At 56.7% G+C, this 16,665-nt stretch overlaps 1 protein-coding gene across 2 annotated transcripts; it reads right to left on the bottom strand.

Annotated features, from left to right (window-relative positions):
* Positions 1–2,587: 2,587 nt before the first annotated feature.
* RPS6KA4 (ribosomal protein S6 kinase A4) lies at positions 2,588–15,948 on the bottom strand. 2 transcript variants are annotated; one of them, XM_030811072.1, is made up of 17 exons: positions 15,520–15,948; positions 15,361–15,432; positions 14,430–14,648; positions 14,219–14,334; positions 13,570–13,677; positions 13,262–13,342; positions 13,066–13,169; positions 12,809–12,959; positions 9,325–9,489; positions 6,538–6,666; positions 6,214–6,347; positions 6,021–6,114; positions 5,192–5,365; positions 4,921–5,115; positions 4,429–4,588; positions 4,087–4,250; positions 2,588–3,519 (listed from the first exon to the last, which is right to left on the bottom strand). In XM_030811072.1, exons 1-17 carry the CDS (start codon positions 15,572–15,574, stop codon positions 3,322–3,324), a joined length of 2,319 nt encoding a protein of 772 aa, XP_030666932.1. In that variant the 5' UTR covers positions 15,575–15,948; the 3' UTR covers positions 2,588–3,321. The 2 variants fall into 2 exon arrangements, with proteins under 2 accessions (XP_030666932.1, XP_030666933.1); XM_030811073.1 differs by having other exon boundaries at positions 15,407–15,432; positions 15,520–15,935.
* Positions 15,949–16,665: the final 717 nt, after the last annotated feature.

Below are 16,665 nucleotides of genomic sequence, written 5' to 3'. Positions count from 1 at the left end.
CCTTGAGCACTGGCCTCTGGCCTCCCTACCTCCCTGCCTGTGCCCACCATGTCCCCTTCCACTCTGCCAGTTTACACCCTGGCCAGCCTGCAGCTCAATCACATCTATCTCCCACCCGCAGGCTCCTTGACCACACAGAGAAGAGGCAGGATTCAAACCAAGGCTGGCTCATTCCTCTAAGTCCTTGCTCTTTCCACCCAGCATCCTCCCTTCTCTGGGTTACTGCATCCTCTGAACCCGTTTCTTCACCCCTGAAATGAGGCTAAGTACTCCGGAGGCTGAAGAAGAAGGATCGCTTGAGCCCAAGAGTCTGAGGCTGCAGTGAGCTATGATGGCACCACTGCACTCCAGCCTGGGCAACGGAGCAAGACCCCATCTCTAAAAGCTAAATTAGGCCAGGCATGGCGGCTCACACCTGTAATCCCAGCACTTTGGGAGGCCGAGGTGGGCGGATCACCTGACGTCAGGAGTTCGAGACCAGTCTGCCCAACATGGTGAAACCTCTTCTCTACTAAAAATACAAAATTAGCCGGGTGTGGTGGCGGGAGCCTGTAATCCCAGCTACTCGGGAGGCTAAGGCAGGAGAATCACTTGAACCCAGGAGGCAGAGGTTGCAGTGAGCTGAGATCGCACCCCTGCACTCCAGCCTTGGACAACAGAGCCAGGCTCCATCTCAAAACAAAAAAAAAAATTTCTTTTTTAAATAAAAGCTAAATTAATTAATAGGAAGAAATGAGGCTAAAGATACCTCTTTTATAGGGTGGCTGTGAGTTACATGGAATGAGAGGTGAAGAAATTGAAGATGAGAGACTATTTTGCATCCACCCAATTAGCAAAGGTTTTGAAATGGTAATACTCAGTGCTTGTGAGTACCTGATGAAATGGGACCCTTTCATCTCCTTCAATGAGATTCCCGCCTAGAGTGCTCAGGAGGATCCCTACACGTTGGAAAAGGTCAGTAAATCTCGATAAATTCCTGGTGACTGAGTGACCACGCTCTTTACATCTGTTAATTCTCTAGTTCCTCTTTTCGACAAATAGGGGAGGCTGGGGCTGTTAGGTGACTTGCTAAAGTCACACAGCTGGTAACACAGGAGTCAGAATTAGAGCCTCAGAATTTCTTCCCTCCTCCTGAGGGCCCCTTCCCGTTCTCTCAGACCACCAGGATGGGACACAGCTGGCGCCCGCATACCCCCCCTTTCCACTCCCCCGGAGCCCCACCTGCCCACAAGGCCTGCCTGGTTCGCCTCACCTGGGCACCTCTGGGTCCCAGCCCAGATCCCCAGGCCTCCCGGGGACAGGAGGGGAAGGTCCACATGAGATGGTCTCACAGGGTAGCCACAGGGAGAGAAACGATGGAGAGACGGCCCAAGGTGGGGTTCAGGCAGACCCTGGGGCGGGAGCTGTCAGGACATCCCCATGTGTGGACAAAAGGACCCGACCTGCGGTGCTGGCAAAGGTGCTCAGGCCACAACCGCACTATGGCCACACACACACACACCCCGCAGGGATCACACAGGGAGGAGTCTCAGACACTCCCTGAGGGGAACCAAGCTCTGATTCCAGTGAGGGCCCTAATGAGTAGGGCTGATCCTCTCACTCTCACCTTCACTGACCACCCAGCCGGGTTCAAGTAACCTCCCTCCAGGGCCCACCCCTCCCCTACTCTCCACCCAATGAGCCTCCAGAGGGCAGGCCATGATCCAGATCTAAGCCAATCAGCACACTGCCTCCCTGGCCACAGTGATTGGTTCAGTTTGGGCACATGACCTCAGTGGCTCCAATCAGAGCACAGCTCAGGACTTCCCTTGGGAACAGGGAAACCACTTCCATCTCCAGATTTCCATCTGGAGCCCCTGGAGTGCCTGGCACCGGTCTTGAGTCCATAAGGAGAGTCCTCCAGACTGGACCACCACCAAGAAAACAATAAAATCTCGGCAGACTCGGCAGCTGAGTCCTGATCATGTGCTTCAGTCTGGATTAGGTCTTGCCTGAAGCTATGGAGAAGCTGCATAGTTCCAAGAGCTCCCCCAAAACACTGTGCTTTGCTTAAGCAAGTTTGGGTTGGGTTTTTTCTTACAGACAGTCCCCGACTGACTTATGCTTGACACGAATTTTTCGACCTACGATGGGTAATCCCATCGTAAGTCAGGAAGCTCCTTACCATTTATGTTTTCTACTGAAAGCCTATCGCTTTGGCACCATGGTAAAGTTGAAAGCCGGTAAATCAAACGATCCTAAGTCGGGCGCCGTCTGCTGTGTTGCAGACATTAAATGTATTTTCGGCTTTCAGCATTTTCTATTCAGGTTGGGTTTATCGGGATGTAGGTCCACCCTAAGTCAAGCAGCAGCTGTATTTACAACCAAGAATATCCTAAATGATACCCAGCAGAGCTGTCCGGATATACACCCAGGATGAGAGTTGCGCCCTCCTGCTCATAGCAAAAGTCAAGGAACAAAGAATATCTTCTTGCCCAGAAGAGTCTGCCTGTCCCTCCCCACTGAGGTCCCAAACTCCATGGGCTAGCAGCCTGTCTGCCCAGAATCTCTGCTCTAGACACCCACAACACGAAGGAGAACACACGGATGCCATACACAGCACTGGGTGGACTTTTATTTTAAAGTCAAAGGCACAGCCTGGATGGGCTGAGGCAGTGACCATGGATGCCCAGCCCAGACCCCCAAGGCCCCACCCCCAGCCAGGAGTAGCTGTGCCAAAGGGGAAGGGGTGGGTGAGAAGAGGGCCTCCTCTTTTAGGAGCCACCTATCTCCTTCCTTAGCCCCAACAGGGGAGAAGCAGATGACATAAAGTGAGGCAGAAATGCTTCAGAGGGTCCCCCAGGGCCTCTCCTTCAGTCCCCCCAACATGGGTCTTTGGTGGACGTAATTGCACAGACAGTCCATAAAGTGACAGTTGAGGGGTGCCCCTCCCAGGAACGTGGCCTCAAGGGAGAACAGGGTAGGGGGTCCCAGTTTAGGAGTTAGCACTCCTAACTCAGTGCTTATAAGTGGCGGAGGGACTCTTTCCTGTTGGAGCAGTCCCCCTGGAGGGGCCTTCTGCCCAGAAGAGGCAGTGTCGTGGGAGAGGGCCCCCCAAACCCCACTCCCCAGCAGGTCCCCCTTCCCTGCATTTCTATCTGGTAAGACATAAAAAATTCTCTGCTTATAAAAATACTTCTGCTCTGTCTGGGAATGGGGTGGGGTAGGAGAGGGAAGGACACTTCCTTGGGGATCAGGTCGGCGGCTGGCAGAGGCCTCCGGGAGTGAGCTGGGCTCCCAGGTCACAGCCCCTATGAGGGAAGGGGGTCACAGTGGTGGGGATTAGGAGGGGGGCAGGGGGCCGTTGGCTCGGCGGGGGGCCCCTTTGGCGGCGACGGGGGCTCGGCCCGGGGCGGCTGGTGCGGGGGAGCCCCGGCGGGAGGCGGTGGCGCTCCGAAGCTTCTGCTTCCGCCTCTTGGCCAGGGGTGCGTTCTCCACACTCTTCAGGAAGAAGCCCTCCCGCTTGCCCCGGTTGAACGCCTGGCAGAAAGGAAAGGGTGAGTGCCCCCACCCCCGCCTGACCCCGGCTTCCAGATCTAGTTTGACCCCCATTCCCAGACCTTGCCTCCAGCCGCCTAGGTCAAGGCCGACAGGGCCTTGGCCTCCAGACCGACCACAGGATTCGGTTCACCTTTCACCTCCCTTTTTTTTTTTTTTTTTTTTTTTTTTTTTGACAGAGTCTTGCTCTGTCGCCCAGGCTGGAGTGCAGTGGTGCAATCTCAGCTCACTGCAACCTCTGCCTCCTGGGTTCAAGAGATTCTCCTGCCTCAGTCTCCTGAGTAGCTGGGATTACAGGCGCGCGCCACCACACCTGGCTAATTTTTCTATTTTTAGAAGAGACGGGGTTTCACCATGTTGTTCCGGCTGGTCTCGAACTCCTGACCTCGTGATCCGCCCGCCTCGGCCTCCCAAAGCGCTGGGATTACAGGCGTGAGCCACCGCGCCCGGCCTCACCTCCCCTTTCTGGGCTCCGATGGCCGGGCCTCCCCAGACTCCACCTCTCGAGGCTTCGCCAACCCCTTCCCTTCAACAGACCGCGCCCCTTACCATGAAGGTGGCGTTGAGACCCGAGCGCACTGCGGGCCCAGAGGACTCGAGCACGTCGGGCGTCCGGAGCGGGGGCGAGGAGCGCGCGCTGCCGTCCTGCAGCCACGAGCTGCCCCGCAGTCCCTCTAGCTTCAGCCGCTTGGCGGGGTCCACGGTCAGAAGCCCTGGAGGCGGGGCAAGGAAGTGTGGGGAGGAGCCTGGAGTAAAGCCTGAGCCCCAAAGAGATCGTAACAGCCCCTCTCTCCTCCCCTACCCATCCCCAACCAGGACACCTGACCCAGTGACCATCCTTGTCCCAGCGTCCCCCTCCCCAACTATGGTCTGTGACCTCCAGCTCCGCACCTCGGACCAGCTCCTTGGCTTCCTCCGATACGCCCTGCCAGGCCTCACCGTCAAGGGAGAAGCGCCCCTCGCGGATTTTGCACATGATCTCGGCCGCCTGGCTCTGCCCGCCCTGGCCAGAGGCCCCCTGGAAGGGGACCTGCCCCGACAGCATCATGTACTAGGAAGGGTGAGGGGAAGGTGAGACCCACCCAGGCTGCGGGGCCGAGGCTGACCCCTCCGCTCCCACAGAACCACTCACCCTCCCCACTAGGGGCACTCCTCAGACCCACGCTTGGTGAACCCTAACTTCTAACCCCCAATACCCGGATGCTCCGACTCTAGCACCAGAGCGACCCCGCCTCTGTATTTGAACCACCTCGATCCCAGCTTCAGACGAAACTCAGCCGCCCCCACCAAGATGACCCCCGTCCCCTCCCTCGTGCTGCTCCACATCAGAAAGACGCCAGGCCCGAGCGACCCTGACCCCGCCTCGAGGACCGCGTCCCATACCAGAATGACGCCCAGGCTCCAGAGGTCGCAGGACTCGTCGTAGCCCTGCTGCGCCAGCAGCTCGGGGGCAGCGTACTGCAGCGTGAAGCAGGGCGTCTGCATGGGCACCCCGGGACTCTGCGGCCGCAGCCGCGCGAACCCGAAGTCGATGATCTTCACCGGCGCCCCGGGCGTGTCGTCGGCGTACAGGATGTTCTGCGAGGGCGGCAGGGTGGTCAGAAGCAGCCCCCGGCGCCATAGCCCCGCCCCGCCGCCGAGGCCGCTCGCCCACCTCCGGCTTGAGGTCGCGGTGCACCACGCCCGCCTCCTCGTGCATGAAGCTCACGGCCGACACGAGGCTGCGCAGGATCTGGCTCGCTTCCGACTCGCTGAAGTGCCGCTTCTTGCGGATGTGCTCCAGCAGCTCCCCGCCCCGCAGCAGCTCCAGGACCAGGTACGTGTGCAGCTGCGGGCGGCGTGGCGGGCCACGGTCACCACCTACCCACCGCGGCGAGCCCCCTCCCACCACCCAGGCCCCGCCCCGGCCCTCGGGCCGTGCCCATGTTCGAGCACCCCCTCCTCGAAATCCTTTTTTTTTCTTTCTTTGTTACTTTTTTGGAGACAGTCTCGCTTTGTCGCCCAGGCTGGAGTGCAGTGGCACGATCTCGGCTCACTGCAACCTCTGCCTCCCGGGGTTCCAGCGATTCTCGTGCCTCAGCCTCCCAAGTAGCTGGGATTACAGGCACACGCCACCGCGTCAGGCTAATTTTTGTATTTTTCGTAGAGACGGGCTTTCGCCATGTTCCCAGGCTGGTCTCGAACTCCTGACTTCAAGTGATCCGCCCACCTCGACCTCCCAAAGTGCTGGGATCACAGGCGTGAGCCATCGCGCCCGGCCAAAGTCCCTTTTCTTGTCCATCTTCAGCTCCACCTTCCCGTCCTCAGGCCCTACTCCCCTCAAATTCCACTCCCTGCGCCTCCCTGGTCCCTTTGGGCCCCCGAATCAAACGCTAGGCCCCGCCCAATTCGCCCCTAGATCCCGCCCAAGGGGGGATCTAGTGCCCCCAAGCCCCGCCGCCTGCCCCTTTTCTCTCTGCCCTCCCCTGGCCGGAAGCCATCACCTGGTCGTGATGCACCTCGTGCAGATTCACCACATTGGGGTGTGACTGGCACAGGCGCAGGGCAGCCACTTCGCGCTGCGTGTTCGCCTCCAGCCTGGGGGACGGAGCAGGAGTTACGGTCGCCGTGCTGCGGCCCCGCCCCCGGGACAGCGCTCTGCCACCCCCACCCCTGCCCGCGCCTGGGCCCTCCCACCTGCGACTGAGGATCTTGACCGCGAACTCCTGGCCGCTCTGGCGCTGGCGGCAGCGGCGACACACAGAGAAGCTGCCCTGGCCCAGCGCAGGCTCCCGCAGGTCCAGCTCGTACTGCTGGAAGAAGGGCGAGTCCTGGAGGCGGAGGCGAAGGCGAAGGGGGCGCGTCAGAGGTCCCACCTGGTAGCCCCGCGGCCCCGCCACGCCCCATGTCGGAGAGGCTTGGGACCTCACCGAGCTCACGCTGCGGGCGCCAGTTGGATCTAGGCCTAGAGTCCCGGGCCTAGGCCTCTCCTAAAACCAATTTCCCCCCAGCCCGGCCCACCTGCATCATAGCGCTCCTGGCCACCGCTGCCCGACCTGGCCGGTCTCCAGCACCAGGCGCTTCCAGCACATCGGTCATCACCGCGTTGTTGTGGTCGAAGAGGATGGAGGGTGCCACAAAGGAGTATCCCTGCAGGGCGGGAGTCGGGGGGATGGGCATGGTGGTTGGGGGTGCAGGTGAGGAGACTCTGGTGGGGAACGAGGCAGAGGCAAGACCCTGGACAAGGGGGCAGTGGGGGTGTTCCAGTTGCATTCTGGTACACACAGGATTTGTGGACACATTTTATTCCACCTGGTTTTATAATCACTTGGGGCCATGTCTGTCCCCACCAGCCTGTGACCCCAAGTTTCTCATCAGAGTGACCACCTATTCCTCCCCAAGTGCCAAGGGCTGAAGGCACTGAAAGGACCACTGAATGTACTGAAAGTGTGGCCTGAGTTCATGCTTAGCTTATGAGAATCCAGCTCTATCCGCTGAGGAAAAAAACCTTTATTCCTCCCTTTCAAGCCAGATTTTGGCTGCTTCTGCAAGGGGAGCTACTGAAGAAATGCAAAAAGAAACCAGAGTTAATTCTTTGCTTTTCCTAAAGATCCATGTCCTGGCAATTTGAGGAGCTTCCAAGGGTCATTTTAACTGTGTGTTGTAGCCAGGCACGGTGGCTCACGCCTGTAATCCCAGTACTTGGGAGGCTGAGGCAGGTAGATCACCTGAGGTCAGGAGTTTGAGACCAGCCTGACCAAAATGGAAAAACCCCATCTCTACTAATAATACAAAAATTAGCCAGGTGTGGTGGCACATGCCTGTAATCCCAGCTACTCGGGAGGCTGAGGCACGAGAATAGCTTGAACCCGGGAAGCAGAGGTTGTGGTGAGCTGATATCGTGCCATTGCACTCTAGCCTGGGCAACAAGAGCGAAACTCCATCTCAAAAAAAAAAATTAATTATCTGGGTGTGATGGCACTTGCCTGTAGTCCTAGCTATTGGACAGGCTGAGGTGGGAGGATCACTCAAGCCCAGGAGTTCAAGATTGCAGTGAGCCATGGTTGCCCAACTGCACTCCAGCCTGGGTGACAGAACAAGATCCTGTCTCTAAAAAATTAATTAATTAATTAATTTTAAAAAATAATTTAAAAAACTAAGTGTCATCTTCTCCTAAAAATGTAGTACCCAGATCAGTACCTGGAATATTTTAGGCACTCACTACACATTTTTGAATCATTAAATGAATGAGTGAAAGTACCTACCAATTCAAGAGAAAGAACTTTATCGTGGGGGCTGTGAGACAACGGAATGGAATGTGGACATTCAAGCACAGAGTTGTCAATTCTAAGAGCTTCAGAGAAGGGACTTATCTGGCCATTTTTGGTCTGTCTATTAAACAAACCATACTGGTTTATTTAGTGATAATGATAAGATATCATTATGGCAGCATGATAAACTGCACAGAAGGAGATGCTGTCCACAGAGGACTGCAGCACAAAGAAAGGGTGACCCCCTGGGCCAGGTGAGCAGACAAGGAGGCCTAAAAGAGGGGTAGAAGCTTGCCAGGTAGACTACTATAGAGCATGTACTCCAGGTAGCAGGAACAGCAAGTGCAAAGGCACAGACGTATATTCTGGAACCTCTGAGCAGTTAGATCATGCCCTCCAGAGCATCAAGTAGGAAAATGATGAGAACTGAGGCTAAGGTTCTAAGCAAGGACCACATCATGAAGGGCCTCAATGCCCAAGCAAAGGGAGTTTGGACTTGTCCAAAAGGTGTAAGCTTCTAAAATTCAGTAGAGGGGGCTTGGCATGGTGGCTCACGCCTCTAATCCCAGCACTTTGGGAGGCCAAGGCAGGCGGACCACAAGGTCAAGAGATCGAGACCATCCAGGCCAACATGGTGAAACCCCGTCTCTACTAAAAACACAAAAATTAGCTGGGCGTAGTGGCGCGCACCTGTAGTCCCAACTACTCAGGAGGCTAAAGCAGGAGAATCGCTTGAACTCGGGAGGCAGAGATTGCAGTGAGCCGAGATCAAGCCACTGCACTCCAGCCTGGTGACAGAGTGAGACTCCGTCTCAAAAAAAAAAAAAAAAAAAAAAATTCTGTGGAGGGGACCTGTCCCTCCAGGAGTGTACCATGCTATGCCAAGGGCATGCAAAGCCACAATATCAACATGCATCTCCTCCTAGGTGTCCACGTGAGAAAGTGATCTCTCTTTTTTTTTTTGAGAAGGAGTTTCACTCTGTCGCCCAGCCTAGAATGCCATGGTGTGATCTCGGCTCACTGCAACCTCCGCCTCCCAGGTTCAAGCGATTCTCCCACCTCAGCCTCCCGAGTAGCTGGGATTACAGGCACATACCACCACATCCAGCTAGTTTTTGTATTTTTAGTAGAGACGGGGTTTCCCCCATGTTGGCCAGGCTGGTCTCGAACTCCTGACCTCAAGTGATCCACCTGCCTCAGCCTCCCAAAGTGCTGGGATTACAGGTGTGAGCCACCACACCCAGCCGCAAGTGAATAATTTTAAACAATATTTTTACATAACAATAAAGAGATGATGGAATAGAAGGGAAATTAACAGAAGGTTTAAAGATAAACCATGAACTATCAAACACACATCCTGCCCTGGTGGTTTCTGCGACTGACAACCCTAGGTCCCCTTTAAGTGGAGACGTCTAGGGGAGACGCTGAGTCCCAATCAGGACACAAGGCCTAGGCAGTGTCCTCGGGTCAGCCAGGGCTGAGGCAGACAGCAACATCTCATCTCTCCTGCATCTGGGTTCCATGAGTTTCCCCTCACCTGAAAGATTCGGGGGTCCCCAGGTGGGGGGCTGCCAGGGGGTGAGTAGACAGGCTCCAGCCGAGTGAATTCCTCTGCAAAGTTGCCCACATCCAGCTCTGAGCGGATTTGGGGCCGGAATGGGGCTGGAATCTTCCTGGCAGCCAGAGCAGCCCAATCGAGGCCCTGAGGCAAGGGAATCAGAGATTAGGTGTCAAAGGTCAGGAATGAGAAACTCCCTCCACTCAGCCCACCCTCACTGGGCAGTTCCTCCATGAGGCAAGGGCCCATCTGGCATTTGGGGTGGGCAGCTATTCCTCCTGCCTCCCTGGCTTCTCTCTCCCTCTGGTAACGCAATCCCTATTCCCCTTAGAGAACCACCATTCCACCACACTTAGTCAGTTCTGGAACTTTTAATAGAATTGGTGTGAAAAGGTCAGACGTGGTGGCTCATGCCTATAATCCCAGGATTTTCGGAGGCCAAGGCAGCTGGATCACCTGAGGTCAGGAGTTCAAGACCTGGTTAACATGGTAAAACCCCATCTCTACTAAAAATACAAAAAAAAAAAAAAAAAATAGCTGGGCGTGGTGGTGCACACCCGTAATCCCAGCTACTCGGGAGGCTGAGGCAGGAGAATCACTTGAACTGAGGAAGCAGAGGTTGCAGTGAACCAAGATAGCGCCACTGCACTCCAGCCTGGGCAACGAGCAAAAACCCCGTCTCAAAAAAAAAAAAAAAAAAAGGGTTGGTGTGAAAAACACATCTCTTTCTCCTGCTGGACTTAAATCTAAGAGGATGTGGTCTGGAACTGCTAGGGACCCTCTCAGGGTTAGATGAAGTCCCCATGCAGAAAAGCAGAACCAAGGGACATAGTTTCAGCACCTGGATGTGGTCTTGCCTTAAGTCAGACCACTTTCCCTTGGCCTTTTCACTTATGGGAGCCAAAACATGCCCTTTTATGTTTAAGCTAATGCGGCAGAACCTGTTGATTGCCTGCTCAATATCCATTCTCCCTGTCTTCCTTAGTACCATAACCCCAGTTTTATTCCAGGAACCAATATACACAATTAAAAGAATATTTTTACAAACTTGCTTGCAGTTAGGGGTGACCAAAACTTATCAGAAAAAAATTATTAGGTAAGATTCCAGGAAAAGATCCTGAAGAGGGAGGTTGCTAGGTGGCAAGTGCCCTTTTTGCCCCTTCTCCTTCCTCCTGCTCCCTACCTGGGAGACAGCTTAGATGGCAAGAGCTCCAGCAACCATGTTGGACCATGAAGCAACCCCAGAGATAGAAGCTACTTGCTAAGAATAAAAAAAAAAATTTAAAAAAAAAAAAAGAAGAAGAAGAATTTAGATTCCTGAAGACAGTGTGGCACTGTGAAGACACCACGGCAGCCCTGGTCTGCTAATCTGGACTTCTTTTATGTCAGAAGAAAAGTAAGTAAGCCACCTATTTATAAGTAAGTATAATAAAAGTATTATATAAAAGTATAATAAAAGGTTTACTTATAAGTAAACCTCTTAGGTCACTCTGTTCATTCTGATCTCTGTGGCTAGCACCAAACTTGATTCCAACAGATATCACCATTTTGAGTTGGACTTTTTGTCTCTGTAGCCAAGATGACTGACTCAAGCTGGAAGGCTCCAGTTCTACCACCAAGGACCTGAGCACTGCTCTCACCAAAGAAGCTGTCCAAGAAAAAGCAGAAGGAGGCCAGGCGCGGGGGCTTACGTGTCTGTAATCCCAGCACTTTGGGAGGCCAAGGCGGGCAGATCACGAGGCCAGGAGTTTGAGACCAGCCTGGCCAACATGGTGAATCCCTGATTCTACTAAAAATACAAAAATAAGCTGGCTGCGATGGTGCGCACCTATAATCCCAGCTACTTGGGAGGCTGAGGCAGGAGAATCACTTGAACCAGGGAAGCAGAGGCTGCAGTGAGCCAAGATCATGCCACTGCACTCTGGGAAATAGAGCGAGACTCTGTCTCCAAAAAAAAAGAAAAGAAAAAGAAAAGGCAGAAGGAGAGAAACACTCTTCCACACATCAAGCCTTGAAGACCTTGGGGCCTCTCCTGTATGACTGGTCAACCCACTCCAGCATCCAGCCCAGCACCCAGCATAGGCGAAGGGTGGGCTTGAGGAATTCACTGAAAGAAACCAACACTGCTCAGATGCTTTCCCCACCCCGTGCAAAGGGACATCTTCACCTCAAAGACATAGATTCTTATCTAAGAAATCATCTCAGGCAGGCCCTCCCAGGGCTTGGAAGATTCAAAGAGATGGCACTCGAAGTATGAGTAACACAGTACCTGGCCCACAATAAGTACCCAGAAATGGGTGCTTTTGTTTAGATGTCAGACAAGTGGCAAATCTGATGCCTACACTTAAGCAGAAGACCATTAAGCACAGGCATTCAAGCCTCTCAGCCTTGGGTTGAATCTGAGCTCCATAACTTCCTGGACAAAGTACTTAATTGTTTGGAGCCTCAGCTTCCTCATCTGTCAAGATGGGGACAAGAATCAAGGTGGTTGTGGCAGGGTGCGGTGGCTCACACCTATAATCCCAGCACTTTGGGAGGCTGAGGCAGGTGGATCACTTGAGGTCATGAGTTCGAGACCAGCCTGGCCAACATGGTGAAACCCCATCTCTACTAAAAATATAAAAATTAGCCAGTCGTAGTGGCCTGTGCCTGTAATCCCAGCTACTTGGGAGGCTGAGGCAGGAGAATCGCTTGAACCCCTGAGGTGGAGGTTGCAGTAAGCCGAGATCACGCCACTGCACTCCAGCCCAGGAGACAAAGTGAAACTCCATCTAAAAAATAAGAATCAGGTAGTTGTGAGGGTGAAATGAGTTCATGTCTGCAAAGGGCCGACACACAGTAGGTATTCACTGTTACAAAGTCCTGCTGGGCGATGGTGCTGGCCAGGCCCAGCCCCTGAGTCAGTGCATTCTCACGTGGCCAGATTCACTCTGCACTGCACTCTAACATGTGTGTGCTCCTAACAAGTGAGCAAACACCCATGTGTGCTGATCAACCGTCCAACTGAATGACAGGCACACAGACTGTACAGGGACAGGGAAAAAGAACAAAATTCCTGGGTGGGTGCTAAAAGCCATAAGTGTGGGTTTTAGTACTGATTTGGACCAGCAGGAGATCTATCTAGAGCCAAGGTCTATTCCCAGCTCGGCACAATTTACTGTGCCATCTGGGGCAGGTCACCTGCCTTCTCTGGGTCTGTCCAATGAAAGGACCAACCAATCCATTCTCAAATCCCTGACAGCCCCAAGAGCCAATGAACCTAGAATCCTTTCTTTCAGGAACACATCTGCCAAGTTTCAGTGGGGTTGGATGTGAAGAGAAACCTAGCTGACACACACTTGCTTTCTTTCTCTGGGGGGATTTCCAAATAAAGTGAAACTGGCCAGGCACAACCTCAACCTGGAACAGCAGCCCCACCTGGGTATGCACCAGGAGGTGTGGGGCCCTGAGTCAGGAGCCTCACCTGGAAGAAGGGGTGGTTCCGGACTTCTTGTGCCCCCTGGGGCCCCGCACCCAATCGCTTCTTGGGATCCTTGCAAAGCAGCCGCTGCAGCAGGTCCTGCGCCACGGGCCCGATCCGAGGGGGGAAGGGAGGGGAGCACTTCAGGATCCGTCTGGGAGGATTGGGGGGGCGTCAGGGGCAGCAAGCCCCCCCCCCACAGCCCTGCCCAGGCAGGCCCTGCAGCCCCCTGGCCGCCCTCCACGCCCAGCCCTACTCACCGAGACACCTCAGCCTGCGTGTTCCTCTCGCCCTCCAGGGTGAAGGGCGAGGCCCCCGTCAGCAGCTCGAAGAGCAAGATGCCCAGACTCCACCAGTCCACAGCCTGCAGGGTAGAGCTGGGGTGAGGGCCTGCATCTCCCCTGCCTCATACCCCACCCTTTCACCTCCCCCAGCCCCACTTCCCTGCCAACCTACCTTGCCATGCCCTGCCTTGCTACGGATAATTTCGGGGGCCATGTACTCGATGGTGCCACAGAAGGAGAAGGTCCGCTCTTTCTGGGAGGGCAAGAGGTCCTGCTTAGATGTCGAAGCCTCTCCTGTGCCCCAGTGCCCCACAAGGCCCAGAGTAAGACTCCCTCAACTTCTGAGGTTAGAAAGCTGAGCTGTGGAAACTTCTTGGAGCTATTCACTTCTGCAGCCCCAGAATGCAGGCCCAGAGCAGGAAGAGGCAGGAAGGAGAAGGACTGAATGGGGCACTGCAGGCAGAGATGGCCTCCACTCACCTCCTCCGTCAGGAACTCCTTGCTCAGCCCGAAGTCCGTGAGGACAATGTGGCCCTCGGAGTCCAGCAGCACATTCTCCAGTTTCAGGTCTCGGTAAATGATGCCGAGCTGGTAGGAGCAAGAGGGGTGCTGAGGCTTCCTCCCCCAAACCCTCCCCAGCTCCTGCAGCTCCTGGCCCTGCTCAGGATAAGGAGACCCCCCAGAGAAAGTCATCTGCCTATAGAGGGGGTCTTCAGGGCAGAGCCACTGAATAAGAAAGGCCATTTAAGATATAAAGCAAAGAAGGAGGGCCCCGTGGATCAGGTCCCAAGTTCCCAGAGAGAGGAAAGTCTGTGTGAAGAGCTCTACTTCAAGGAGGCCTCAGGAGCCAGGCCGTGAGGTTTCCATTTGAGGAAGTTCTGTGAACGCAGCCCCGAGTTCCCTGAAAGAGGAAAGCCCCTTCGAGGAGGTGCCAGGGGAGGGGACCCCACCAGGCAGCGTTGAGGCTTCCTGCAAGGGGTCCTGGGGAAGCAGCTCCAATTCCCACCCAGCTCGCCACTGGCCCCCCAGAAAGCCCAGGGGGAGGCCCGAGGCTGCCCTGCGTGCAGGTTCCTTCCAAGGCCCAGACCCAGTTTCCATAGCAACAGCCTGAGGCCAAGTCTTCACCCACCTTATGCAGGTGTTCCAGGGCCAGCACGATCTCACCCCCATACACGCGCACCTCAGCCTCCTTGAAGTACTGGCGCTGGTAGAGGTGGGTGAACATCTCCCCGCCGCTCACATAGTCTGGGAAGTGCAGTGGAAGTCAGGAAGCAGCCCCCTCAGGTGGCCTTGCCTGCCCCCAGCCACCCCACCCCCATTGGGATGTGGCGTGCGCTCACCCAGGATGAGGTGCAGCTTGGCATCCGTCTGGAAAGCGTAGTGCAGCGTGACCAGGAAGGGCGCCTGGCGCACCAGCTCCAGCACCGAGCGCTCGGTGCGCGTGTGCTCCTGCGTCTTGGCACGCTGCACCAGCGCCGCCTTGCGCAGCACCTTCATGGCGTACAGCTTCCCCGCGTCGTGCCCGCCCGCCTTCCGCACCAGGAACACCTTGCCGTAGGCTGTGGGAGCAGCGAGTGGGTGGAGGGTAGGCTGTGAGCGGGAGATTGGTGCAGGCTTGGGGGGTGGGGGCGATGCCAACCCAGGAGGGTGTGCAAATGAGGCAAAGGAGCTCTGGCAAGAGGCAGGTGTGCAAAAAGCTGGCAGAGCCTTCTAAGGAAAGGGTGTGCACACCCCGGGAGGGTGCCCAGCAAAACCAGGGAAAGGATGTGCAAACCAGGCTGGGGAGCACGCTACTCCAGGGGGCCTGCTGCGAGGCGTGGGGGCGGGGCATATGCAAACCTGCGAGAGATCAGATGGATGTGAAAAGATGCCAGTGCAAGGAAGGGAGGCAGAGGTGTGCACCTGGCTGGGGAAGGGATGCGCAAACCAGCTCTGGGGCATTTGCAAAATGTAGGAGGGGGATCCCATATTGGAAGAAAGGGAGGAGCTATGCAAATCACTGAGAGGGGCGCAAGTCCCCCTCCCCAGGGTGTTGGCAAATCCAGGGGGGCATGCACGCACAGGACCGTGGAGGGAGGAGTGATGTCAACGTGGAGTGCCCTGGAAGTGGGCATGCAAACCCTGGCGAGGCAGGGCGGGGCAGGCAAGGCAGGCTGTGCCGGGAAAGGGTGGGGGGCCTGCTCAGTGGCCTGGCCCAGGCCCAGGAGTGAGCAGGCAGGAGGTCAGGGGCACCGCGCCTGGGACGCCTGCCCGGTGGATGGGGGTCCTCACCTCCCGTGCCCAGCACCTTGAGCAGCTCGAAGTTCTCCACGCTCACCTTCTCCTCGTGCCCGGTCAGGTTGGCTGTGGGCACAGGGGGCGAATGAGCCCAGCCGGTCCATGACCCGTCCCGGCCTGCCCCGGGCAGCCGCAGTCAGGCCCCACACCCACCTTCTGTGATCCGCAGCTCCACCGCGCAGCTCTCATCCTCGTCCTCGTCCCCCATGGCGGGCGGGTCGCTGGGGCCCGCGCGGCTCGGGCTCCGGGCGGCGCCGGTTACATGGCGGCTCCGGCCGGGGCGGGCGCTTCCTGGTGCCGCCTCCGGGGCCGAGGCGGGCGCCGGCACCGCCTCCCGGCTCCCCGCCCTGCGCGGCCTGAGTCAGGCGGCTGGAACGTGACAGCGCCGGGCTGCCGGTGGGCGGCCGGCTGGGGCCGCCCTGTCTCCCGAGCCCCCAGGCCAGGCCTCAGGGCCGTGCGCTCCGGGACCTTACTCGACTCTCCGGGGAACTGGAAACACCCCGTGGAAGCCATCCCTGAGCCCGTGGGTAACCTGGAGCCTCTGGGGCATTTGTCCCCAAGCCAGGAGTCTGCCCAGGAATGCCGGCTGCAGCCAGTGGCTGGAGGACATTAGGAGTCTGTGCCCCAAGGTGGGGACGAGGTGCCTGGTGCCGGGCAGGCTGAGAGGGGGTCTGGATCCCGGAAGTCATCCAACTCTCAGGCAGTGGGACCCACCCCATCGTCCTGGGGGTGGCCAGCAGGGCCCCTCTCCCCAGCGGACTGGCCTTTGCACGGAGGAGCCTCATCACCAAGAGGGGGCTGGAGCCAAGCCTGGGACCCCATGGCAAGGAGAGGAGTGGCCAGTTTTCTGACCAGTTTTCTGTCGGGGGGGCCTGCAGAAGCACGTCAGCCCCCAGCCACCGTGCAGAGCCCACCAGATGCCATGCGCACCTCACGTGTTCTGCTCCTGTTGTCTCCTAGCCTGGTGCAGTACCCAGCTTAGAGCCCTGAGCAGGCCTCAAGAAGAGATGTCAGTGCCACACGGGGCTGCCCCCTCTCCCCACGAGGCCCAGGGCCCCTGCTGACTGGTCCTCCTGAGCCTCTGCTCCGTCTTTTTCCTGCCTTTCCCTTCCTGACCACCAATGGGGCCACCTAGCAGAGTGGGACAGCCATGAGGTCCCACACCCTGAGGCCGGTAGGAGGGGCTCTCAGCTCCTCTGCCAGCTGGAAAGGCCAGGGTGTCCACCCCCCCGCCCCTGTCCTGTGAAGCCCTGGCTGAGAGGAGGCGGGACTCAAGCTGCTGCAAGTCACACCTGGGAG

This window comes from Nomascus leucogenys, chromosome 4 (assembly GCF_006542625.1).
Source record: "Nomascus leucogenys isolate Asia chromosome 4, Asia_NLE_v1, whole genome shotgun sequence".
NCBI lineage: Eukaryota > Metazoa > Chordata > Mammalia > Primates > Hylobatidae > Nomascus > Nomascus leucogenys.
The sequence above is the reverse complement of the archived record's forward strand: the minus strand, read 5'-3'. Positions and strand labels throughout refer to the sequence as shown.

Bases quoted from the DNA above. Each gene is read 5' to 3' on its own strand.
- RPS6KA4 (XM_030811072.1), bottom strand. From the start codon at position 15,574: ATGGGGGACGAGGACGAGGATGAGAGCTGCGCGGTGGAGCTGCGGATC. The intron at 12,960-13,065 runs GTGAGTAGGGCT...CAATCCTCCCAG, and splicing joins ACGCAGGCTGAGGTGTCTCG to ACGGATCCTGAAGTGCTCCC. The intron at 4,589-4,920 runs GTATGGGACGCG...CACCCTTCCTAG, and splicing joins GGAGCCTGGGCGTCATTCTG to TACATGATGCTGTCGGGGCA.